General features: G+C 41.3%; 2 protein-coding genes across 5 annotated transcripts; one reads left to right on the top strand and one right to left on the bottom strand.

Moving 5' to 3' along the window:
* Positions 1-7,442: 7,442 nt before the first annotated feature.
* Positions 7,443-15,376, top strand: NXT2 (nuclear transport factor 2 like export factor 2). 4 transcript variants are annotated; one of them, XM_049827835.1, is made up of 5 exons: positions 7,466-7,527; positions 8,308-8,449; positions 9,752-9,838; positions 11,020-11,164; positions 12,082-15,376. In XM_049827835.1, exons 2-5 carry the CDS (start codon positions 8,396-8,398, stop codon positions 12,258-12,260), a joined length of 465 nt encoding a protein of 154 aa, XP_049683792.1. In that variant the 5' UTR covers positions 7,466-7,527; positions 8,308-8,395; the 3' UTR covers positions 12,261-15,376. The 4 variants fall into 4 exon arrangements, with proteins under 4 accessions (XP_049683791.1, XP_049683792.1, XP_049683790.1 ...); XM_049827833.1 differs by lacking the exon at positions 8,308-8,449 and adding an exon at positions 9,418-9,499 and having other exon boundaries at positions 7,471-7,527; XM_049827834.1 differs by lacking the exon at positions 8,308-8,449 and having other exon boundaries at positions 7,443-7,527.
* A 4,137-nt stretch (positions 15,377-19,513) lies between these two features.
* On the bottom strand, positions 19,514-20,129 carry KCNE5 (potassium voltage-gated channel subfamily E regulatory subunit 5). The gene has a single exon (XM_049827838.1). The coding sequence runs from the start codon at positions 19,861-19,863 to the stop codon at positions 19,552-19,554; it is 312 nt and encodes a 103-aa protein (XP_049683795.1). The 5' UTR covers positions 19,864-20,129; the 3' UTR covers positions 19,514-19,551.
* Positions 20,130-25,984: the final 5,855 nt, after the last annotated feature.

Raw genomic sequence — 25,984 nt, 5'->3', positions numbered from 1 at the left:
TTTGAAATTGAAGTCCTCTTGTTCTGTCTCTGAGCCTGATACAAATCTACAGTGAGATCTAGAATTGGGCTTATTTTACTAGTGCTCCAAAACTGGAGATGCTTCCCAGTATTTTATAGACAGAATTTTTCTTCAAAATGCAATCTGGCTATGTAAGTGCAAGTTATGTAAAGGGAAAACTGGATGCAAGAAAGGCATTCTTCTTTCCAGGTTTTAGTGAAAACTGAGCAGTACTAGATGGTGACAGGAAAAAGGACCAGCCAAACTATTGCAGCTACAGTTCTTGCAGCCCTGATGAGATGATTGTGGAGTGTGCTGGTTCAGCTGCACACAAGTTAAAGAAAACCATGGTCATGTGCTGCAAGTGATGCTTCTAAAATCCTTCTCAGCTGATGTGTATGATGCAAGGCACTGTACAGGTATTTCATACTTCAGATATCTTAATAATAGCTACTTGCAACATTTGCAAGTCCTGTTTTGTTTATACAGGACACCACTGGGAGCTGATATTACGCTGCTAAGTGATACAATATACTGCTGAAGCCATCACCAAAATTTCAGTCTAAAATTTTGAGATAAAAGGACAAGGGCAAACAGAACTACCTTACAAGCCTTAAGGGTGAGACTATAAGCTCCTTCCCTCTAGTATATAAATATGCCTGTGTGCACATATACATGCTTCAGCTATCAGCTTGTTACATTTAACTGTTGTGGAGTCCACTGTAATACAAATATGTTTACCCAGGTTTTACTTACATATGCCAGATTTTCATATGGGCCCAAATACTGTTTCATTACCTAATGAAATGGATAGGATTTTAAAGTTTCTTTAACTAGCAGCTGTGGTGACACTTTGAACTGACCTGTTCTGAAAATTTATCTCCACTTGGGAGTGCTTTGACATGGATTAAAATAGGACAGTTATTTGTACTTGATCTCACCATATCCCAGTGGGTCAGTGGAACAGTTATCACTTCAATATATAGCAAGTTCTGTTTTTCTTTAAAAAACAAGAGGGTATTTATCAGGATAAGAGTCATTACATTCCTCCAGTTCTGGTATGACAGGAATTTGAGGTGTAGTGGTGCACAGTCCAGAGTCCCCCTGGGATTGTAACAAACACAGCTTCTGCCTGGGTCTATCCAGAGTAATACGCCTTTTATGTTGAGAATGAACTGGCCAAAACAGGCTTTCTTAAGCCCACTGTAGTTTAATAAATCCAAACTCCACCTTTAGCAGTATTTTTGTATCCAGCATATAGGTCAAAGTGTCAATGTGCGGAGCACCTGAGACCTACTCCCAGTTCTCATTAAAAGCACCAGATCAAATCTTTGAGTTCTCATGCAGCCCTTGCTCAGGAAAAACCCTCAAACACTGAGTCATGATCTTCACGGGCATCGCATTAATGAGAACCTGTCTGGATTTGGCTAGTGTCGGTTGCTTCCTTTGTTTTAGGAGACAGTTCCTTAAACTTCTATACATCTAGGTAACAATACTACACATTTTGGTAACTTTAACAAAAGTTGAGAATACTCAAGTTTCACAAGAACCAATCACTATTCAAGAAGATTCATGGTCTTACAGAAGAGCATATATGACCTACATGACTGTATGAGAGCCTTTAGAGGTACTGCTTTAGCAGTTTGACAGCTGAAGTGTTATGTGAATCACTGACCTTGAAGGAATTCTTCCAGTAAACATCACTATACCTGATAGATCTTTGAACTGTTAATTGGACATTGTTAACAAGGGTACTGTATGCAGCATGCGATCAATGAAGGCTGATAAACTTAATAATAAGAGAGTGAACCTACCAGTTTAATTTTAATCACTGACATAGGCTGTGGATCATTTCTTTAGTCTCTATTCAGTAGAGTAGCTACTGAAATTTGCAAGAACCTTACCTTCTGCTGCCTCCTGGACTTGCCCTTCAGTGTTGTGTACAACATTGCAGTGAGATTTTGAACCTGCAGCATTCAAGCGTGTTATGATTTCAGTCATGTTACATATTTCTGAATCAATAAATTAAAAAAGCATAGTAGTTTGTTGGGTTCTTTTAATAGAGGATATGCTATTTGAAATCTGTCAGTGTTAATTATGGAACCTCAAAGGAGAATAAATTATAAACCCTTGAAAATTACAAATTCATTAATGTAAGTCCAGCAAGATTATTTGCAAAACTAAGGACTATTCATTTTATCAAGGGTAATCAGGACCTACAGACCTTATTTTAGTCTGTTACTGAAGTCATTACAGAAATATCAGTCTTTTGTGACACAGTACAAGGTTAGTTTGAAAAGTGGCCTAGCAATGTGCAGTCTGGCTTCATTTTTGTGTAGATACTAATGCAAGTGTACATAATTGTCAGGTGAGGATTCTGTGGGAAAGGTGTGAACTCTTTTCATCTTGTTGGAGATTGAATTCTACTTTCATTCAATGTAGTCATTATTTGCCCAGTGTCAAAATAATTTTCAATAAAAATCTATGCATTTTGTCAGTGATTCTGAAATTATCCAGTGCTTTGCTAACAATTTTAATTGATCAGCTGATGAAAACAAAAGAAAATCTGGCCTAATCCAGATGGCTGAACGCATTTCTGAAAGCTTAATACATTTTTGCTTATCATTAGTTATGATATTTTGAGTAAATTTGACTTAAGTTATAAAGCAGTTACTTCTAAGAATTACTTCCTATCTCCATACAGATATGGAAATAGGTCATCTTATTTTCCCTTCAATTGTGATTACAATTTTAATTCATTGTTCTTAATATTGGCTATTTGGGAAGATTTCCAGCAACTAATAATTTTAAAGGTTAGCATTATTGATTATAGAATCAAAAATACCCCATAATTCTAAGTTCATCTCACAGGTGTAAAAGCTGATCCCAGCTATTTCAACAAAGCCACACTTTTTGCCTCTGATCTGTTCTGCAAGATCTAAACTAACTCAAAATTTCCCTTCCATATGGTAAGTGGGTGTAGTAGAGCTGCATATTCTAGGAACCATCTTCAGAAATAAAGGTATTTTAATGAGTCATCTTGATGTAAGCTGCTTGAACTCTGCATGGGAGTTCAGTGTCATTACTGCCGAGTCCTTCTGGCATTTCTATCTTCTACGTTCCTTCTGGAATAGAAAGGGGTGGGGAGCATGGGTAAGTTGGCTTGAGGTATTAGAGATAAAGGCTGAGAAACTGTTAGGAATATCTGGGCTTTTGAAGAGAAATGATGAGTCGCACTTCGTTGTTACTTGAACTAAATCCAAATGCATATTTAGGGAATATTTGGACAGTATACAATATGGCTATAATTTGTTCAACACAGAGTGGAAATTCTGTCTGCTCATACTACTCTTAAGACTTAAATACCCAAATTAGAGGCTTGCTCAAGGGAAAGCAACTGAAGAAGGAGTCTTGCAGAAAATCTTTGATACGTTTCAGATGGACTCCTTTGTTTCCTCTGTAAATGACACTTTCTAAGGAAATAAAATGAAATTTAAGAGAATCAGATTTAGGTTAGGGTTCTGGAAGTCTAATTTTGCTGAATCAGCAAAACTGCCAGCAAAATGCTACAAAGATTCCTACTAGCTGGGATAGGTAAAGGAGTGAGAAAAGGTAAGCAGAGAGTCTCATTATTCCACTAACGTCATCTGGAATGGTACTTGGAGTTGTACATTTACATAAACTGTTTCATATAAAAACTACTTAAATGCTTCCAAATATGATAATTCTAGAATCATGGATTAGCAAAATCTGAAATTTTAAGGAAACTACTTAGTGGAAGAATAATTTTTCACTAGCAAGGCTCTTTACTGCCACGATTCTTGTCTCTTTTGAAGAACTAGTAATTTGTGAAGAATAACTTCTCATTAAAGAACTATGTTGAGTCTACTCTAATGTGTCGTGTTTATCCAAGAACCTACCAATTTTGTTCTTTGGTATAACTTCTACCAATTTGTGTAGGACAGACATCAGATTTACAGGTCCATCTTGGAGCTTTTTTAGAAAGTTGGCCTCAAATTTGCCACCTTCCATTCTTTCCATTCCTTCCATTCCTTGAGGACAGATCCTATTGTAAATTACAGATTACATACCATAGTAAGTATGTCCTTTAGGAGCATATAACCTGGCATATAACTTGTCACTATTTGTTTTATGGATTTGTTCTAACACCTTTTGTACTGACATTCCACTTCATGACAGATCCTCCATTTAATTCTCTTTTAAGAAAGGCTTTAATATATGATACTTTGTAAACTCCTTCATGTTGATCAAAGACATGACAAGTTTGTTTAGCTTTCTACTCCAGCCTTGTCTTCTTTTGGTACGCACTGACCACTTGTTGGCCTTACAGATTTTCTGGCAAGATTCTTGCTTTCAGTATGTTTGAAAAAGAATTTCATTCATAGTGTTTCTGCCTTAGTAAAACGTTTCCAGGACTATTTTTTATTTGCCTTACTTCCTTTTTAAATCTTACTAGCCAAACTCTATGGGTTTTTTTCTCCATTTTGAAACAACTTAATTTTTTGGAGGATGTCTCTCTACTTCTAATTCTCTACCTTGGCCTGTTATTAAGCATTCTGGACATTTTTTGTCTTTTGTAAAGCATGTCTGCTAAGTGGTACGCATTTGTTCTGAGTATCCCATATTTCTGATGTCTTTGTGCAGTTTCCACACCACCTGCAAATAATTTACATTTCTTGCTGCTCTTACTTTTTCAATTAAATACTGGGGTGGTGGTTTTCTTTTTTTTTTTTTTTTCTTTTTTTTTTTTTTTTTTAAATCTCTGTTTTTCCCAGGAGTTTAGACCTGAATACATTTTGGCCACTGTTGTGAGCCACTGAGTGCCTCTTTCACAGTAATATTTTGAACCAGGTCTTGCATACTGCTTGGTGTTAAGGAAAGTTTTTTTCTTGTTGTTTTCCCCAATTAGCTGATCCCAACAAGAAGTTATTATTCTAAAATGATATCCAAAATTTTGTGTCATCTTCAGAAGTAGCCAAGAATGAACTTCACATCCATGTTTTCAATTTCCCTTCCATTTGACATGTTACTTCACTGCATAATGACTGGTGCTAAGGCAAGCAGGCAATAGTCATAAAGAATCATCAAATTATCTACCTTCCTAATTTCCAGTGGAGAGTCTGCACCGAGTCCTGCTGAGAAGCGTTCTTCTGATTAACTGTTGCCAAAGAAACTTTAATGATCCCACTGTGTCAAGAATTTCTAAATAAACAATATATAATCTGTAGAGAAAAATCCTGACCTGACAGAAAGCAGGCTTGTGATCTAATTAGCTACTTAAGTTTCTACTATTTCTGAATTTATTCTCTACACATTACTTCTTTTGTTAGAGCAGCCATTAATATATGAGAGTTGAAGAATTTTTTTCCTCAGATCCCTATTTTAATGCATTTGAAAGATTCAAAGAACTTTGCACAATCTGCCAGCAACAAGGCTTGTGCTAAGCCTGTTGCTCTTCCAGGTTTCAGAGATGCATGTGAGTGAATGAAAAGGTAATGCTTTTACAGATACTTACCTCATTTCTATTGTTTTGTCCAGATTGTTCACAGTCTATGTCATAACACAAATGTAATTCCTTTGGTCCACTAGGATTTAGAGTCATCATTTCCTACAAATGTGATTTATAGAAAAGGAACATGACACTACCTTTTTAGACACATTGTCATCAATATGATGAAAATAAACATGAAACAGATAATGGACATACCAGATGGGACTGATTCTTTTTTAATTTTACACCAATGTATCTCAGAATGGAGTACAGATGTTTATATGATGAAGGTAAAAGATCAGAATTGCAGTTTTCAGTTCTGCAATTGTCTCCCTTTGTGACCTTGAACAAATCATATATAATTTCAGTGCCTTGCTTTTTTATTTGGAAATCGATGATAGCTCTTCTTTATGTAAGAGAGGTTTTATGAAGTACTTTTATTAATTTGAGGCAAATAGATAATATGGTGATGTAGTGACACTTGGGATTTCAAAGGGGAGGATGCTTTGAACTTTTGTATTAAGCAATCTTCATTGACCAGTTGTTAAGTCAGCAGGATACGCTCTTTCATAGCGATACAGCTCCTACATGACAAATTAGTATACAGCTGACGTGGCTGGATGTGATCCACTATACTAAAGGGCGTAGCCTCAGATGCCCGGACCCAAACTCAATCTTCTCCCAGCAGCCCTGTCACAGATGCACCTTTCCATTCCTGGAGTATTTGTCACCTTCAGTATATGATTTCTTCCTGGTCAGCTCCACATCATCTTTAGTAATTAATTACAGACCTCTTGAGTCTTGTCAGGTCTTTTCCTGTTATTCACCGCATGACGAAGATTTAACCAGCCAGCTTTACGACTCAGCTCGTTCCAGGAAAACGGCGCACGTTTCCTTTGTGCCCTTGCCCGGCTCCCTCCCTGCGGCGGGAGCGCAGGCCTGGGTGCATCCTGCCCTGCCGGCGCAGCAGCCAGGGACCTCGGCAAGTCTCTGCCATGCGTGGCAGCAAAGATGGGGAGAAAAGGTGCATGGAGGAAAAGCGCAGAGATCTAAAATGTACGTAAAATCAGGGGCACAGAGCTTATGCACTGACCTCTTTTTACATCCACGGTGTTCCAGACACAGCGTACGGTACCTGTGACCGTGCTCTCTGTGATAGCAAGTTGCACTTGTGCTATCAAGTGAGTAACTAACGTGTGCGATTTTCCACTCCAGTTATTGGCCAGGGTATGTGAGGCATCTTTATCCTTGTTTGCATGCGCAAATTAACGTATAGATCACTAAAATACCATTAACCACAGCACGTAAGATGTCTTGAACATTCTGACAGCTCTGGAAGACGTTGAAGTACCCAAACTCAGCGGGTTTTTATTCATTAAAAAATACTGATTCATTGTTTCATGTAGCTGGAAGGCACTGCAGAGAGGCCGTGTGATGCCCGTGTACTTCTCCGGGGACGAGGTCAGTGCCGCCCCACGACACCACTACTATTACCGATACAAGAGGCGACACTACTATTACCGATACAAGAGGTAGGAAGCCGATCACCGCGTTTCGTTAGCGTTGAGTGCCGCAGCGGAGCCGCAGCAGTCCTGGAGCTACCCTCAGACCTTCGCAGCGACCGAACACCTGTTGTTTCTCGAAGCAGGAGGAAGAAACGCCCTTCTCTGGAGACCGCTTCCCACCAGGCCGCCTCACAGACGGCTGGCCACCCACCGACGGCCCACCCGCGCTCTACAAACGCTACAAAACGACGCCTTTGGCTTCCCTCTCCTCGCCCGAGCGCGGCTCGTCCTCGGACCAAGCTCCAGCGACTGCGAGGACCCCGGCCCCGATGTAGAACGTCGACCCCCAGGCCCGTCCTCGCCCACCTCAGCCCGGCGGCGGGGCGCGGGGGAAGCTTTTCGGCGCGGCGCCGCCGGGCGGCCGGAAGTGGCGGACCCGAGCGCGGGGCACATCCGGCGCCCTCCCGCCGCCCGCGCGCTTCGCCTCCCTTCCCCATGGCCGCCTCTGTGGTGAGTCCCCGCGGCGCCGGGCCGGGCCGGCGAGAGCTGGGCTCGGGGCCGAACCTTCTGAGGCTGCGGAGGTGCTGAAACCGCGGGGAGGGTCGCCGGGGGTGCCAGGAGGTGTCCCGGCTGCGGGTGGGAGCGGGGAGGGAGGGAAGCCTCTCAGTGCGGGGCGGGGGGGGGGGGGGGGTGCGTGGCTCCTTCCCACCGGCCCCTCAGCCGCTGGCAGCTCCCGGGGCAGAGCCGGTGTCCGTATGTCTTCGGCGGGTTCCCCGCCGTTCCAGCTTCGCTTCCAGCGGCCGCGGCATCCTTGTACAGGGGCCTGAGGGCAGGCAGTGGTTTGTGTGATGAGCCACCGTGTTTTGGAGAGGCCTTAACTTCTTGGAATTGTCGTCAGAGTCCTCAAGGGCTTTTTTTTTTTTTTTAGGTTGGTTGGTTGGGTTTTTAAGTTGTGGTTTTCCTGTTAAACACTAGGAAGAAAGATTCCCGAGTGAGGTGATTAGACATTGGAACAGGAGCCCGAAGGAACTGTGAAATCTCCATCCTCGGAGATGTTCAAAACGTGGCTGGAGATAGGACCCTGAGTGGTCAGATCTACCTTTGATGTTAGATCAGGCTTTGAAGTTGGCTCTGCTTTGAGCTTGGATGTGGACCAGGTGGCTTCCAGAAGTTTCTTCCAGCCTAAACTGTTCTCAGAATTTAAAAATGTGTTACGGGCTTTGGTTATAAAGAACTTGCCCAGAGTATCAAAACTAACAAAGCTTATCTTCCATTTGACTTATATTGCAGGTGCCCTAACAGCTCATTCCAGTCTCCTGGTGTTTCCCTAACGCTCTTCCTCGCTGCCATTCTGTGTGTTTGGCAGCTAAATGGCAATATGTTTGGTTGCTGGTTAGAAAGTTTACGTGTGCAAGCGTGTGCTGGTCGGGAGGTAACAGCCCTCTACCCTAAATAACATAACAGGCTGAGTTATAATCACTGTTCCCTTAGTGGGAGGTCCAATACTCTTTGCCTCCTGGTGCCAAAAAGTTTCTCTTGGCCCTTGCTGGAATACAGCGTCTTTAAGATCACTTGGTCATCTTTGTTTGGAATTGGTCTGTGGGTTCAGAAATTGCTGGAGAAGATAGGAAGGTGAAGAGCAGGCTCGTGTCCTTACAGAGGGAGATCAAAGGAGTAGTATGTAGTAACATGAGAGTATTTGATTTTGTGGAGTAAGCAGGGATTATTTGATAGGCTGGTAAGTATTTTGCAGTATGGAACTTTCTCTGAATAGAAGTGTTTCTTGTGGTAATACTAGAGGAATTCATGGTAGTTCTGGTTTATATTCATTAAAGGCTGTCGAGAAAATGTAAGTAGTTAAACTGTGAAGTACTGATTGAGTTGCAAATATTGAGAATATAATGCTGAAATAGAATAATGATAAATGATAATATTTTAAACAAAATATCATAACAGAACCAAATGCAGTTTTGTAGATGTATGGGCAGCAGAATCACTGCTTTCCAGGATGTCACAGTTCAGGGTCTGTAAGAGGTCAAGGGCCAAACACCTAAAGAAACCGACCAAATAACCAAAAGAGATCACAGTGCAGTAATGTGACAACAAAGGCTGTTACCTTTGGATGAATAAAATAGAGAGGTGTAAGGCAAATGATGAGATGTGAGGAGAAGTGTTTGGTTTTTACCAAAGATATAGTGTGGATATAGCAGTGGAGTGATTGATACTGGAATACATCCAGCGTGTGTGCGTGTTCTCATTTTTATATATATATTTTATTAAATTTTATATATGTATATATAAATGTGTTTTTAAAAATGAGACTATGGTGGCAGTGTGATGGAGTTCTTGCTAATTTTCAGAAATATGTTGAATAAATCGTGTTCCTTAACTTTATTTCAGAACAGCCATCACAGCAACAAATATTTCACTGAATAATCGCATGTTCACACCACTTGGAGCCAGCTGTCGCCCGTTTTTCAATGTAAATATTTACAATTTAAATACAATAAATTTATCAGCATTCAGAATGAATCCTAAAACAGTCACCTTGCTAAAAGCTGGTATCTCCTGCATGTAGAAAAGGAGTTTGGAACCAATTTCAATGTTATTTGACATCATCTTTCAGTGAGGATGGAGAAGACCAAACAAAGTGATTTGTTGGAGAAATTGTGTAGATGGCTAGGTTGCATAAAATGGCCTAACTTAAGTATTTGGTATGATTTCTTCTCTCCAGGATTTCAAAACCTACGTGGATCAAGCTTGTAGAGCTGCAGATGAATTTGTCAACATCTATTATGAGACAATGGATAAAAGAAGAAGGGTACGTAGATATTTTTTTTACAATAGTGAGAACTGTCTCGTACATTTCTTGCATGTTTTTCTAACTAGCCTTAGCCTTGAAAGCACCTGAAAGTTGTTTACCATGTATTGTATTGGCCAGGTTGAGACCTCTGTTCCTCTTAGACTGCCCTGTAGAGGATTCCTTACGCTACTGTGTAGCATTGTTGTAAAAGGGGCCCTTTTAGAAAGTGCCTTAGACTTCTTCATGATAATAGTTCAGTTTGTGTCCAGCTGTGTTTTACAGGTACAGGATTTGGTCCATACAGGCAGATAAAACTTGCTTTATTTGTCTCTGAGGTCAGGATTTAGCTTATTTTTTTTCCAAACTTTTTTTATTAGCAGTTATTACTTCTATTTCTGGGAGTCTTCAGGAGTGCCTGAGGGTAAAATGGAAACAGCTCTATCTGGCTCTGAAAGTCTTCATGGACCACATTGACGTGGTATCATTTAATAGATAATGTGCACCAAAAGAGATCTGTGGAGGCTCTTCTTTGGAATTTTAAATGTGTTATAGCTGTAATTTAATAATTTTAGATTATGTGAAAATATCAGGAGTTGCATGTTACTTCATAGTCACTTTGCAAAGTAGGTTAGGCAGAGATGTTTCAACAGCTTGGAGGAGAGTTAGGCAGTTACTTGACTGTTACAGCTTATGAAACATTTGGGAAGTTCTGGTCTGCTGCTGCAGATAACTGTCCTTTTTAAGTTTCTAGTGTTCCTGGTCTTGTCTGCCGTTTTGGTTGGTTCTTTTTTTACCTGAAATTATCCTTTTCTGAAGTAATCTGTGTTGTGAGCAGACACACCCCCGAAAAAAAAAAAATCGGCAATAAACTTTCTGCAAAGGTAGCACTATCCTTTTGTTAGCAACTGGTTCGGTTCTGTCATTAGCTGTGTTGAAAGAAACTCATCAGTATTTAAATTTGGAGGCATATGAGTCACTGTGCAACTTATAAAAGAGAATATGCTCAGTTATTTTTAATTCTTGGTCAGGAGCACTAGTTGTTATAAGGAGCTAATGTTTCAGGAGGGCATTTTATCTGTCACAGTAACAGAAGAAATCAATAATTCACAACATAAGGATTTAAAGAATGTTGGTTTGTGTCTTGTCCATTGTATGTGCTTACACATTTTCCCCAAATATGTATATTCATAATCACTCAGGCTTTAACAAGACTTTATTTGGACAAAGCAACGTTAGTTTGGAATGGTAATGCAGTGTCCGGGCAAGAAGAACTGAACAAATTTTTTGAAATGTTGCCATCTAGTGAATTCCAGGTTAATATGTTGGACTGCCAGCCCGTTCATGGTAAGATTGTATTACAATTTACTTATTTATTTTTCAGTCTTTTTGTAACTGTTGAAAGTGAACTGCAATTATAATAGTGCTTAATACTTCTTTTGGAACAAGCTTAGAGAAAATACTGAGGGTTGAAATGTCAAGTTGTGCATAAGTAAAGCACAAATCAAGAGGTGCAGCGACTCCACACTGTCTCATGTCTGGGAAAATATTTTAAGGACTTTTTTCTTAAGATAGTATTCAAACACGATGTATTTTTATGTATTGAAAAAGTCTGGCTTATCAGGTTATGTTGTCCTTGACAATCTCTAAGTCAAGAGACCTCTACTGTAGACTCTGATACTGACCTGCAGTATAATGTGGAACAAATCATTAACCTGTATGTACTTTGATTTCTCTACATCTAGAATAGATGCTAAGTTCTTCAGATTTCTAATTAACAGTTGCTAATGAAAGGCTTACATAATTGAGAAGTTGATAAGTTCCCTTCTAACAGATATTTTGGGACTCTGAGGAAAAAGCCTGTGGTCAAGGACGCTTGCTTTGCTCTGCTGTGAAAAAGATATAATCTCTGATAGCAGGGGAAAAAAGTGTATGCAACTTGCTAAATATAAATATATATATGTATATCTCAAATAATGAGAGCTTGTTCTAAGCAAAAACTCGGGTGTTCATTATAGTCCTCTAAAATGAACAACATGAGATGAAAATAGAAAAGCCATTAAAAAGCAGTGTAGGTGAGCAAATACACCATTGTCTGTGTAGAAATGGTACAACAAAACTATACTTTTCATGGGTGTGTAACAAATTGTTAGCCTATAACTAGGATAATCAGAATTGAATGAAACTTCTGTGTATGTTTCCTACTTCTTTACCTGTTAGCCTTTGTTCGAGTTGTTTTCTTTGTACTTTTTCTCCTTGTGAAGAGCAAGCTACTCAAGGCCAGACAACAGTCCTCGTGGTGACAAGTGGGACAGTAAAATTTGATGGTGACAAGCAGCGCTACTTCAATCAGAACTTCTTGCTGACAGCACAAGCCACACCTACCAACACAGTGTGGAAGATCGCCAGTGACTGTTTCCGCTTTCAGGACTGGGCCAGTTAGTGAGGATTGGCTACGGGAAGTGACCTCTCTCATTCGACATGTTGAAGTTAGCGGTACGGACAGCCATTCTCCACATATGGGAAACGCTAACTCTTCGTGTTGCAGCTGTGATTCTGGAAGGTCTGCAGACGTTTCGGAGTTGATCCCGATGACCATGGGTTTAGTAGTAAACAATCATAAAACGTGAGAGGTTGCTTGTGTTAGTTGAACGTAATAAAATGCTCAAGGTAGTGAGGTGTGTTGGAATCATTCCTAAAATGCCTTACAAGCAGCTATGCTGCCACTTCCAGACCTCTTGTGTGTAGTGCTGAAACTCTACTATTTGAACACAAAATCCTCTTAATGTACAATTCTGACCAAACGTGTAATTTTTTCAACTTGAAAAGACCTGATTTTACAGTAGCATCTTCCCTCTTTTGGAGAAGATGCTTATGGCATGTAGATAGAGTTCTCAAAGCTACCTACTCTTGATTGTAAGAGGCTAGAAAGGATTGACAATGATTTCTGGTGTTTGTGAAAGTAGGAAATACAGCTCCTCAGTGTGTAATCTCTCAAATAATCCATTGGAAAGCTAATGTTACAGTCTGATATGAAAGGACTAAATAGTCTCATCAGGTTTCCTTTTGGCTTAAGCTTCTCAGCCTTTGGTTGTAGTTAATTTACACTGATCCATACGCAGGACATGCTGAACGATTCAGAGCTCCTGTGCCAATAATTCTTGTCTCATGCACCTGAAGGACTTCAAACTGATTACTTTTCTTTTGAAGTCTTACAGTGTAAGAAATAAGTCAGTTACATTGTTTCTGTTTGCTTTAACTGTAATTTCTGTTGCCATGCAGTTTGGACTATTTTTCCCATATTCAGTCTGCAGGTTTTGATTCCCTACTGTCTTTTCAGGAAACACTATAGTAAAAAAGTGGCACTGAAAGTGTGCATTACTGTGAAGCCTTCAATTTTTCTCTTCAGTACTGTTATTCAGAACAGGTGCTTTGATTATTTTCAACTTAGAAGAACAGCTCTGAACGCAAATACCATCCTCTCATGCAGGTTTTTGCTGTAGTTTTCATGTTCTTTTTAAATATTGCCTTTAATTATTGATTCTGGGGGTTTTGTTTGTCTTTAAATTTGCAGTTTAAAGCTTTCAGCTGCTTTAAAATAGTTTTCAAGACTGCAGGTTAAGACTGTCCGTCTTAACTTGGGAACTTAAGAGTAAATCTGAATAGCAGATTTGTTTCAAAGTGGTACATTTATTTGAAACTGAGTAAAAAAAAAATATAACAAAGTTTAGCTATATATGTGAGAGTACAGTTGCTTGTAACTGAAAATACATGAGGGGAACTTGTAACGCTGATCTTAATATGTGTTGCAGTGACAGCAGCAACCTGAATACAAAACCAGTTACGACTGCAGCTCACTTGTTTTTATGACTTAAATCAGGAAAACTGTGAAAATGAACAATGTCTAACTTGTGTAAAACATCTTAAAAAATCTGTAGTTTGCGACATAATCCCACAAATAATGGGATGCTTAAGTGGAATGGGTAATTTTATTTCTTTTTAAGGCACTCTAGTCTTTACATCATTAAGTTAGAATTAGTAACCTGTCTCTATTCAGAAGCTGTTTATGTTCTGAACTATTGTGTAACTGTTTTTCAGCCTGAAGAATATGAATTCCTGCAAAACAATGCAAGAAGTCCAGAATTTTTGAAAACTGTAACTACATTGTTATTTCTGTATGTAGTGAAGAAGGAGTCGCTCTATTTAATTACTGTTTGTTCTTAACAGAATATGCGAGGTTCATATATTTGTATTTCTTCTAGAAGTTTGAAAAGAAAACTTAACCCTAAATTTGCCTGTTAATTGATACAGCATTGTTGAATTGTGACAGTGGCATGGTGTGCTTTTCTGTTATTTTTAATTTGCTGTTGATGACATAAGTAGTGTTACAGACCGGCTTTGCATACACAAAACAGGTGTTGACTTTTGAAATGTTGTAATGGGTGCAACTGTAGCATTTGCTTGTTGAACTTTGAAGGCAGTCACCAGAAGACACACTTCTATCTGTACCTGATAAGCTTGTCCTGGAAATAAATACTTACCAGGTTTTTTTAATTCAAGTTTTAATTTGTATAGTAGTTTTTAAGCTTTTTCTAGGCAGATTGGGAGATTTAGAATATATGAGGCAATGTTTCAATCAGATGTTATTCTTCTCAATTATTTTCATGTTATTCAAATGCAGGCTGCTTTTAAATCTGACTTCTGCAATTAATATTAAAAAACCCCAACCAAACAAAAAAAAGCCGCCACTACATGGAACATTACCTAGGAAGCTTACTATCTGGCCTAGCTGGACAAACCCAGTTTAAACTCTTACTTAGTAAGATGTGTAGTTGGAATTGGACTTGGTGTGCGTACAGGGTTTTTTGGAGAGAAATTAGCAGAAGAGAACCTACAAATGCTTTTTATTCTGTTCAGTACAAAACCATCTGGCTGGTTTAGTGTTCCTTGTTGCTGATTCTGCTCTAATATCAGAAATTTACAACGGGTGTCTATAAAGTGAACATGTTTATGCTCTAAGCTGTAAATGGGAGTTAATACTACCATTTTTTGCTGTTTGATACCACGTTACTAATGTACAACTCGTCGGTGAAGCAAAGCCAGCTGAAGAGCTAAGCACTTCCACATAGTAAATTGTGGCTCCTGAAGACTTGACAGATCTTCTCTTTTGTGTATGTTCCCTGTATTGTCTTTCTTAGTCACTGTGTTTATGTTGCTTTGTTCTTTTGGCGTACTACAGTTAAATTCACTTAAAATACTTGTGCTGTTCCTTGGTCTGGAGAAGAGTGACTTTTTCAGGTGGTATGAATGATTTGTTCTGATAGTTTTGATATGCACATGCTTCCTTATCCTGCTTGGAGAAAAGCACGTTATAAATAAATACTGTTTTATCAGTAAAGTAACTTTCTACATTTGAATATATTTTGTAAGTTTTTGAAATTGTTTAAGACCTGTTGTAAGATTAATTTAAAAAAAAAATAACCCTACCTGATGTTCTGCTTTTTTATTATTAGAAGTTTTCATAGTTTGTTCTTATGATATTAAAAGTGCAAGAAGTAATTTGTGGCTTCCTTATCTTTATGACTCGTGTTCTAGGTACGAGTTATGTGTTCTGATTGTCGCAGCATGGTGCTGGGCACTGCAGAGCAGGCTGGCTGTGAGCTCTTTGTCAGCGCTGCAGTAAAAAAAATGTGGCTGGAATAACCACCCTATAGCAAATGCCTCCCCAAGAGCACTGTCAGGCAGTAAAGGGTGTTGAACTGGCTGGAGTAACAATCTCAAATTGACGTTTCCCTCTAAAATTTACTGAAGTTTAGACTGCTGTCCAAAAATTACCTGAAGTCAAGCAAAACTTCTGGCAGATCCTTGGACTGTAAATATTTTCACAGAGAGCATATTGTTGTGCCTCTGCTGTTTCTCTGCTAAGAAGAAATGAAACACTCAAATAAGGAATGGTTCACATGACAACTCTGGTGATTTATTAGCTTTATTTTGCTGTTTAAAACATCAGATTACTACTGAACGTTACACGGTGTAGACAGCAGCTTTTAGTTGCTGGCAATGAAAAGATGGGGATGCTAATGCAAGGTCAACAGTTACGTGGAAACAGACATTGTTCTAGAAACAATGTGAAATATATTGTAATGTTCTTGCTGTGTTTGAAGGTGTAGATTTCAGTGAGGTTTTGCAAGCAGCCACTTTTTGTAATGATCCTGAGCAAGGCTCTGACAGCTGATGCAGTGTAAAGGTTTAGGAGTGCTGGGAAAAAGAAATCACATTTAGGGCCAAAACAGAAGATATTTTTGCATGCATGTTGAAAGTGAATCCAGAAATTGCTCTTTCAGTATTCTCCCTGGGCTGAAGAAAAGAATAGTTAAGTCTTTCTAAACAAGCTTTTCTTTTCTGATCTTAACTGAGAAGAAGTAGGTCACTGACAGCTGAGCTTATTTCTTCAGAAGGCTGGGTTTAATAATATAAATAAATCTATCTTGTTATCTTTCGTGTCCAGTGATTGAATGGACTATGTTGACTAAATGGCCATTTTGCCCTGCATCAGTAATACAGGTGCCTTAGAATATACTATTGATGGAAAAAAGTGTGTTGAATTTCAGTGGCCAATTTTTGTTTTCTTCCAATCTAATTCAGTTCAGTCCCAGTGGGTTTGCAGCTTCATGGTTTTTTAACGTTTCCAACCAGTACACAATGTATTGGACTGATTAAAACAAACAAAAATAAATAAATGTTGCTGCTGGGCTTAATACTTATTTATGGAGGTCTCTGTATGCCACAATATGAATTCCTCTTGGGCGTTCGAGTACTTTGGTGTGTGTATTCGTGCCAACAGAGTAAGAATGAACTCGACGTGAACTTACATTACCGGCTCTGCAACGTAACCTTCTGCCAGCTACGGCATGTTCCTAGGTTCTGAGCGTTTAAAGCAGACTTTTCTTCAGAACTCGGCACATCCGTGCTGAATCCTTAGGCTCATCTGGATGGAACGATCCTTAGGGGCACTGTGAGTTCTTGTGTGTAACTGAATTGATTTAGGAGGCTTGAATTCCTAACGGACTGACGTTTTGCTACTCTGAAAGGCTTAATTTTATTTTTCATTTTCTCCCGGCCCTGGGGCAGTGCTGCTTGGTAGGGCAGTCTAACCTGGTTTCGTAGGGTTCCTGTTCCCAGCTGAACTCTGCGGGTGTTGCTTTCATTGGAAAGTCTGAGGGGTTCATTCGAGTGGGTAGTTCTGTTGTCTGAGTTCCATAGGACTCTTAACTCCCCTCTATAACTATTCCATGGTACACTTTCCTCTTTAATTTGTGATTAACAGAGTTTAGAACAGTATGTGGACTGTAACAAAAAATGGTACTGTGTGTTTATGGGAAAAAAGATAAACTGTATTAAGCATATCTGTATGTATGGTGTATATCTTGTTCCAGTGTAAGCTCCAGTTAATGCACGATGATGTTATCTTATTTAAACATCTGTTTGAACTGTAAGAATAGACGGACTGATGTAAATCGCAGATAACTACAGTTCGCTGAGACCTTGTGATTCTTTCAGTTATTGAAAGGTACAGATAGAACAGCAGATAATTAGAATTAGATGCTTTGTTACTTGGCAGGAGGTCTTGTGCTTTCCGTATTTGTGAACCGTCTAATGAAGGGTAAACTTTTTCACAAGGGTAGTCCTTTTTTTTTTTTTTTTTTTTTCCTTAGGTAGGACCCAAATACAGTCCCCTGGGGGGGGGAGAGAAATGGATTATGAAGGTACGTAATCAGTGGTATTTGTTGGACACTGACTCAGAGGGACTGCCACAACAAGCTTTCAGCTTTGTCTGCAGAATGAAGCAGTGGAAGGCAGTTAGTCACCAGCCGATATTAAATACAATGTGTTAAGCACACATTTGAGTGTCCACTGCATTTAATGTCTGCAGATCTCTCAAGAAAACTGGAACAGTCCTTCCCCTATACTTGTCTAATCTGAGTTCAGGGGTAGCGGTTAGCACGGTAGTTCCCAAACACTTTCTAAGCTGTTAGTCTGTAATGCCTCTTAGAGGCCAGAGTCCTGCTGATGGGCAGCGGTCAGGCAAGAAAAAGAGAAGTTAATCACCGAGACAGGTTAAATAAAAGGGTTTGGATGTGCATAACGATTCCCTTTTTCTTATAGGGGGAAACTTTGGTTGTGGTCAGCCTAATTCTGATTGTACCGAAGGAAATCCTCACAGAAAATCTTCTAGTGGGGCTGATACACTGTTTTAATTATCCCAGTGTGAAATTTCATTAGACAGTCAGCTTCTGCAGCTTAAAATATATAAATGTGTGCATCTATGTATTGCTTATGGCTCTTCAACAAATCGAGGCTGAAGTTAGCACTTGCATTTTCCAGAGATACTGTCTGAACCCCTGCAGATGGAGGTAGCTGACTAGAACTTTTACTGTTGTCTAACTGCTTGACAGGGGATTTTAAGAATATAGGCAGTTTGTTGGTTTCTCTGACATCCTCTTCCCCACACGATGCTAACTACTGCGTTTTCTTTGCCAAGCTAAAGATTTCACATACATCTACTGATAGAACGCTGGCATGTAGTACTATTGCATATACTCCCATTGAAATTGTTTCTGGAGCTTGAATTTTTTCCGTGCCCCATACTTTTAAATTATTACAATGTCTAAGTATTCACAAGATACTGGTTGATATGTAACAATACTTTGTAATTTGGTCTGTGGATATTGTGGTAGTTTTCTACAGTGACAAAGCTGACTTGGCAACGGCCGCTCCTCTCAAGGGCTTGTGTTTTGTTTTGTTTTTTTAAACTCATCACTTGAGGTATTCAGTTTACAATGATTTCCCACAGTTATAGTAGAGATAGCAAGATGCAGTAGTTGCCAAATATAGGAAAGCCATTCAGCTGTGGAAAGAACAGGCACAAGTGTTAGGAAACCGAAGTCTACAACGTAAAAATCTCTCCTCCCTTGAATTTAATGTCAAAGCTTCTTTTGCCTGCAGTGCGGTTTGGGTAAAATCCAAATAGTAGTTTGGATTGTGTAGTGCAGCATTGCTAGTGAAGGTACTTGTTCCTCGGAATTGTTCACTAATCTCTATCTGAAAAAAAAACCCAAACCAAACCAAGCAATGATAAGACTATTAACGTGGCTGGAACATCAGAAGCAACCTTTGCCTGCCTAGCTTTTTTTGTAGAAAGCGTACGCTGTAGGTTGTTTTACTCTTCAGGTTTAACTTGTACAAAGATAGCCTTGGAACCGCGCGTCTCCGCGTGGGGAAGGATGTTCCCGACGGCTTCGGCGGTTCCCGTGCGTGGGCAAAGCCCCGTACCGAGGTGGACGGGGCGCTGGCGCTTTCCGCGTGGGAACGACATCGCTTTCTAAGCTCTTTCTGGCGAGTGCTTCCACGTAAGCCAAACCAACCTTGCTTTAACTGAACGAGACCCGACCCTCCCGATCGGTTGTACCTGGCGTAACTCTCGGTGCTCGGAAGCGACCGGAGGGCCCGTCGCACGATAGCGGAGCCGCTTTGAAGGAACGCGGAGCGCTGCCCGCAGCAGCGGCACTGCGCGGGGCGGCAAACGAGGTAGAGCGCGGACCGATTTTAAGGCCGACGACCTTAAACTGAGCTCTGAAGACGACTGATGAGAGAGAGGCCTCCCTACGTACGCGGTGCAGGCGTTTATTGATGAAAAGCGGTACAAACCAACCCGGGAGCAGGCCGCGCTCCCATCAGCCGGGGCCTCCCTCCTGGGCCGGCTGGCCCGGGCCGCCGCCGCCGTGGCCCCAGTCGCGTTCGATGTAGAGGTGGTAGGGATCGTGCTTGGACTCCAGCTTCCGTGAGCGGGTGTAGGCCAGGATGAGCCCCCCGGCCAAGCAGCCGTAGAAGATCATGATGAGCAGGATGTACAGCGAGGCGTCTCCCCCCGGACCGGAGCCGAACCCGGCTCCCTCGGCGCTGCCGTTCCCGCTGCCGCCGCGGCGCAGGTCCCGCAGCAGCGCTCCCAGCAGCGCCTGCAGCCGCCGCGCCTCGCTGCAGTTCATCCCCGGCCTCGGCGCCGAGGGGAGCGCGGCTCCGATCCGATCCGGTCGGTTCGGCTCTGCGAGGTGCCCTGCGCTCGGCTGGAGCCTCGGAGGGAGCCGCTGGGACAATGGGCTTCGCGCTCCAGTCCTCAGCTAGCGCTGGGGTGAGCTGCTTGGAGAAGCCGTGTCCGTACCGGTGCGGAGCGCCGGTGCTCGGAGTGCCGTGCCGGCAGTGAAGGTGAAACGGCTTGGGCGACAAACCCCAGGACCGAGCCCCTCTGCTGGAGAGGCGGCAGCCTCTGGCAGACCCAGCCTCCTCCCAGGCAGGGAGGAAAGAAAGAGCCTGGCGTTCGAAAAGGCTGATTCCGCTTCCTCACCGTGCCCGGTTTCATTCAGATGCACGCTCCCATGCTAGAAGGGATAAAATGATCTAAATCTGTCCCAAAGGTGCAGCTGGAAAAAAGCAATCGCGTAGAAAACAGCTGAGCAGTCAGCGCGCCTCTGCCCCTGGGAGCAGGTCCTGCGCAGGTGAGAGTGCTGAGCCCTGCTCGGCACCGGCTGGGCTCCCTCTCCTCTGGGAGGGAACCGCGAGAGAACTGAGAAAAATCTCCGCTCGGAGAACAGCGCAAACTGGAGACCCCTTTACAGGCTCCCTGAGTTACAGAAGCAAAATCTTCCACAAAAGTAAATTCGTGGGAAAATCCACATCCACCAAAATAAAGCCAGGAAGGAGCTGGATCTAGTCACTTGAGCTTTGCCGGCTCACCAGCCCTGTTGCAGGGCTCTGTGGCAAAGCCCGCGGGCTTAAGAGCCCTCGCCCAGCACCGCGCTGAGAAAACCACGGCACATCCACGCGGCGTCCCCGGGCAGGCTGACGGAGCGGGTTTGCTCTCGAGGGGCACGTAACGGAGAAAAGCAAGGAGGTGTTGCAAGGAAAGGTGGAGGCACAGGAGCTTAAGCAGCAGCAGCTGTGGTGGTCAGACACCCAGAGGCAGAATTAATTGGAGTAATTAAAACAATTGGTAATTAGCTGAAGAGGGTCTGTTCCTTGAGCAGAAAGGCCTGGAGAGGACTGAATGTTGTAGGTTGGGTTTTTGGCCGTTTCCAGTATGCCTGTGCCAGAGAGGGTCCTGAGGCTGCAGGAGACAGGCAAGTTTTTTCTCCCCCTCCGCCCCCCAGCCCCTTCCCTCCCAAAGCTCTGTGCCCATAGTTATGGGGGTTTTGAAATCCTAGGAGTGCTTCAAGGGCCTCAGATTTTTTCCTGCTCCCAGGTTGTTTATCTGGTAACTTTTTAAATTCAGTTGTCATTGTGCTTGTAGTTGAATGTGGCAGTTGCACGTGTTGTAGATTCACAGTCTCTCCAGCGTTGAGAGTCGTTTTTACACTGTCCGGTTTCTTTGCCCATTTCCAGGCGGTGGCATGGGCTGATGATCATTGTGTTCTGTCCCATTTTCCCCTCATTGCTTTCAGGGAAAAGGATGTATTTTAACAGCAGACCAGAAGGAGTGCCCGTCTGTAAGGGCAGCTGGAAAGGCAAGCTGGCGTGGTATTGACTTGGGCTTTTCTGTGTGAAGGACTTGAGGCAAGAGTGTGGGTCCTGCTGGGTGAAGTTCTGAAAGAATAGCAGCTGCTTTTCCATAATGCTTCTCTTTTAAGTTGCTCCAGAAGAAACACTAGTAATAAATGGGATGTTTCTGCAACAATATATTCTCCCTCCTCCCCCCCCCCCCCCCCCCCGCCCTCCCCTTAGGAGTTGCAATTCATTATTTCTTATTTCTGTGTCAGCAAAATACAACTGAGAAACCCTCTGGTTACGATCTCTACTCCCCCCAGCATCAGTGGAATTTACCAGCTATAGGGTACGAGCAAGAGATTGCTGCCTAGTCAGTAAGATGTGTTTCTGTTGTATATACAGGTGGGTTTTCTTCTCTTATGAGTCCTTTTACAAAATCATGTCTCTTAAGCAAAGCTTTTGGCTCGGATAATGTTGCAGGCATCTTGCCTTTTCATTATCTGTGGGTGACCTACTGAAACTGTATTGGTGGCTAGACAACGGAAATAAAAAAGCAAATACAATAGATCATAGTTTTTAGTAGTTAGAAGGGCTGAGTATCCATTTAGAATCTCAAAAGAACCAAAAACCAGTCTGATGATTTTTCCTCACATAGCACCAGGTTTTGATCTGCTTTTCTGTAGTATGTTTTTTGTTGGTGTGAACTAGTTTCTTGGTATCTTTCCTCTGAAAGTAAGGACTCTGCTTGCCAGTAAATGCTTAGGATGAGTTGTATGTAGGTTAAAACTGAATCAGACTGACTTCTTAGAAATACAGCTTGGGTTGTGGTGTAGTATTTGTTCGCAGAGCTCCTTAAGAAGTCACTGTCACCACCCGTGCATTTCCACTCCTCACAGCAATATCATTTATCGTTATTGTGCTATGGCAAGTGTTCAGAGCAGAGGTCCAGGTTTTAAAAATAACAAGGGGAAAAAAAAAGTCACAAGGTGAGAGTTACGTGTTCTGGAAGGTAGTGAAGTTGGAGGCTTTGGGAGGCAATTGCCCTCAGATGTATAGGGCAGGGGAGGGGGTATTGTATTTTGAACGTAGGGACAGAGTGGCCCTGGTTAAATGGCCCTGGTAAAATTTCATCAAAACAGGCTCATCGGGAGAGATTGTGTTTGCCTAGACTTGGAAGACAGAAAGTGAAGTAGGGCAGGCAGCTATAGAGCACAGTGATCCATTCTTCGTGTTCACTCCCCGGGGGAGCACCGTAAGTAACGAGCTGATCTGTATCCAACAGGAAAGGTTTAGGTCAGATACTGTGTTGTTTTAAAACAAATAAAAACCCCAGCAACACCTCCCAGGGCTGGGACTTTCGTTAAGTGCTGAATCAATATGCGGACTCGCTACCCGAAGTCGTAGTTGGTTGGGCTCATTTTATTCTTAAATAGGCTCTATGACGCTATAGGCCTGTTTCAAATCCAAAGTGCTAAATTACTTCCCCCACCACTTCCTTATCTGTGATTTAAGTTTTACTTTTTAAAAACACATCTCTTTGCTTTAGCATTTTAATGATATTGAGATCATGTCTTGGAGTGACAGGTATTCATGCTCAGGGTCTGGATTTTCAGAAATAATGGGGATGGCGTAGATGTGGTGGTCACACTTCTGTAATCGAAGACGGGTGAGGGTAAATGCAGAAATAAGCATGTGTAACAAACACATGGTGACTGCTGGCATCTGTTAATATTCATTGTTAACCAGGTTACTGGTGTTTCAAAACAGGAGAACAGAAAAATGCAACAGGTTTTGGTTGGTTGGGGTTTTTAAAAGCATAGGTGAGGACTCTGAGATCAGACACTGCACCCAGAGAGCGCTCTGTTTGTCTAATTTAATTAGCATTGTTCTAGTGTCAAGACTACACGCTTCCAACTGAAGACAGTTTTGGACAGATTACCTGTGATAATCAGCTTTGTTAAAACACTTTATCAATATAGAATGGATCCAATTTTCTTCAAAACCTGTCTCTCCTCAATAAAGGTGTAGCAAGATTCTAGATATTACAGCTCCCAGTAGCAAAGCAACAGTGCAAACACCACCCCATTTCTGTCAGAACTCATTCAAATTAAATTATGTGAAAATGACAGGCCAACAACAAATGTGTATTTAGTATAGTCAGCCCTATTCCTCCACGGCTGATGTAATCCTATTGTGTTAAAAAAAAAAAAAAAAAAAAAAGAAAAGAAAAAGCCATCAATAACCTACTTTGCAGCAGCAGCAAGTTAACTGGAGTCACGTTTTGTTTGTTAATCCAGGCAAGGTCATGCTACTGTAGAATACCTGAGTTTTACTCTACGTGCATCGTCCAGAACTCCATGTAAGCAGTGACTGCAAGTTTTACTGATTGTATTTTGTAAATCACTTCTGTGGCATCTTATGCGAAAGAAGCATGAGACTTGTTATTTTTAAGCTCCTAATGTTTAAATTTTAGCCTCCAAAAGGGAAACTGATTTACTCTCATGTAAGTAGAGCTTAGCTGTTAGGCAGGCTCAGTTAAAACAAAACAAAACCAAACCCAAATACATACTGAGAATTTATTTCTTGTGTTGCAAGTAATAGCAGAACATTGCTGATTTACCATTAGAATACAACGTAGTTATTTGAAACCATCATTCTGGGATGTGGTAGATTTGGGGGGAGAGGGTTGACTGAAAATCAGTGACCCGTGTTCTCAACTTGCGTCCTGTTCCTTATACAGCCAGAAAGCATCTGATGGGAACTGCAGCCTAATGTACTGGCTTACCTGGCAGGCAGCTCTCTACATCGCGTTACGCTCAAAGTTCCCTGATGTTGTAATGGGCACTAAAATTGCATTGGGTTGGTGAAATACCACCTCGCCTACTCTTAAGGCAGTAACTTATTACTTTTGCTGTTCGTACTTTTTTTTCCTTGCAAGCCATTCAATGACATCTTACTGTGACGTGCAGCATTACTGCTGCATTATGTGCAGGAACGGGGTCTCCTCTTCCAGCCCCCACCCAAGGTTCTGTGTCAAGGTTGTTCCTGAAAGGTGTTTGTTTAACCTTCATTGATTCTGAGGCTCTGAGACGTTCGGTGGCAAAGATCTTGAGCAAGTAGTTCAGTATTTAGTAAGGATTTACTTTTGTTTTGAAGTTCTGTGTCTCTTTTAGAATGTCACTTAGTGTAAACTTACTCTGTTCCTCCTCTTCCACTGGTGACAGCTCTTTCGTGCCTTTGTTAGGGTAACACTGGATGTAGTTGAAGGTTAATCATCTCTTGTCCTGTGCCATTCCCCTTCAGGGCAGCTCAACTTGACTATAATCTTCCTTCACAGCTCAAGTTTTCTCCTCCCACTGTTACTGTAGTTCTACTCTGGCTTTCTCTAGATATCCCATGTTTTTTGAAGTAGAGGGCCTAACTATAATCTTGTATCAGACGTGTCCAAACTGGATTTTGTTTCTCAGACTTAGGAGGATAATTTTTAAATTCTGAACCTGCTTTCTGAAGAACTTGCAGCTACTTTGAACTTTCACATTTAGGAAATGAACTGCTCCCTCACACTTCAGTCCCATATTGTATGTCCTTTCAGTCAAGCACAGGATATCATCCGCAACTATCACATAAGGGTTTTGAAGCCATATACTATCACTTCATCTGCATCCTAGTTCCTTACTTTTAATAATGTTCTTACCGAACTGCAAGTATGATATTTGCAATTAATTTGTGTATTTGAAGGCAGCCTGATGTAATCCTTCCCCTTCTCCAAAAATGCTTGAAACGCTGATGCGTTTCAAATTGTCTTTGGTAGCCCATCCACATTTAGTTAATTTCTTAAAAGAAAAACTAGGCCCACTCTAGGCTTTGTTTTCAACGTCTGTAGCATGTACCCGTTGCTGCTGCTTTTGCGAAGTTCTTCTAAGGTATGCTCAGTTTCAGAGAGAATGTGAGGCACTGAACCGTAACTACAGACAACTTGTGCAATATATAAAGATTTTTCAGAACACAAACTTGTTGAACCATTTAAACTGTATTCCACTTTTGAAATGTTAACGTTGTGTATATGTGTGTATATATATATACACATTGCAAATAGCAATCCTCAGTCAACCAAGACACAGAAGATACTTGCAGTCTAGATAAAATACATTTCATATAAATACATTCATGGTTTTAAAAAAAAAAATCATACAACCTGCTGACAGACTCAAGTGCAAGTAACTTTCTTACATGTATTTAACTTTTGTGATGTTAACAGGCTGACTAAAGGCTATTTAATAGTGACCCCTTTTAAACATGGAAAAATTGGTAATGTGGCTCCAGGACCGAGTCATTTAAAAAGCTGCTACTGATAGGGGAAATATTTCTTGTTGTCATAAGCCCACTGTATGTTGTCTTAAAAAAAAAAAATAATTTTCTTTTTTAGAAAAGCTATTTCCTTGTTCCTTTTAGTGACTCTTGTACTTCCATGCACAAGTAGATACAGTCAGCTTTATGTACCAGATTTTCTTTTTCCCTTCCCTCTCGGGGTTCTTGGAAGATGAGCTGGCAGTGTTGAGGACTGGCCACAGAAAGTTATGCAGGGGGAAGTCTGAAATTGGTCCCAAGGAGAAGGGACGGTTTAGTTAA

This window comes from Accipiter gentilis, chromosome 24, assembly GCF_929443795.1.
Source record: "Accipiter gentilis chromosome 24, bAccGen1.1, whole genome shotgun sequence".
Lineage (NCBI taxonomy): Eukaryota > Metazoa > Chordata > Aves > Accipitriformes > Accipitridae > Astur > Astur gentilis.
This window is presented reverse-complemented; position numbering and strand designations above follow the sequence as displayed.

What these genes read in the sequence shown, in the direction of transcription:
- NXT2 (XM_049827835.1), top strand. Translation starts at nt 8,396, where the DNA reads ATGTTTGGTTGCTGGTTAGAAAGTTTACGTGTGCAAGCGTGTGCTGGT. An exon ending in AAGCGTGTGCTGGTCGGGAG is followed by an intron (nt 8,450 to 9,751) that starts GTAACAGCCCTC and finishes TCTTCTCTCCAG; the next exon opens with GATTTCAAAACCTACGTGGA. An exon ending in GGACTGCCAGCCCGTTCATG is followed by an intron (nt 11,165 to 12,081) that starts GTAAGATTGTAT and finishes CTCCTTGTGAAG; the next exon opens with AGCAAGCTACTCAAGGCCAG.
- KCNE5 (XM_049827838.1), bottom strand. Translation starts at nt 19,863, where the DNA reads ATGAACTGCAGCGAGGCGCGGCGGCTGCAGGCGCTGCTGGGAGCGCTG.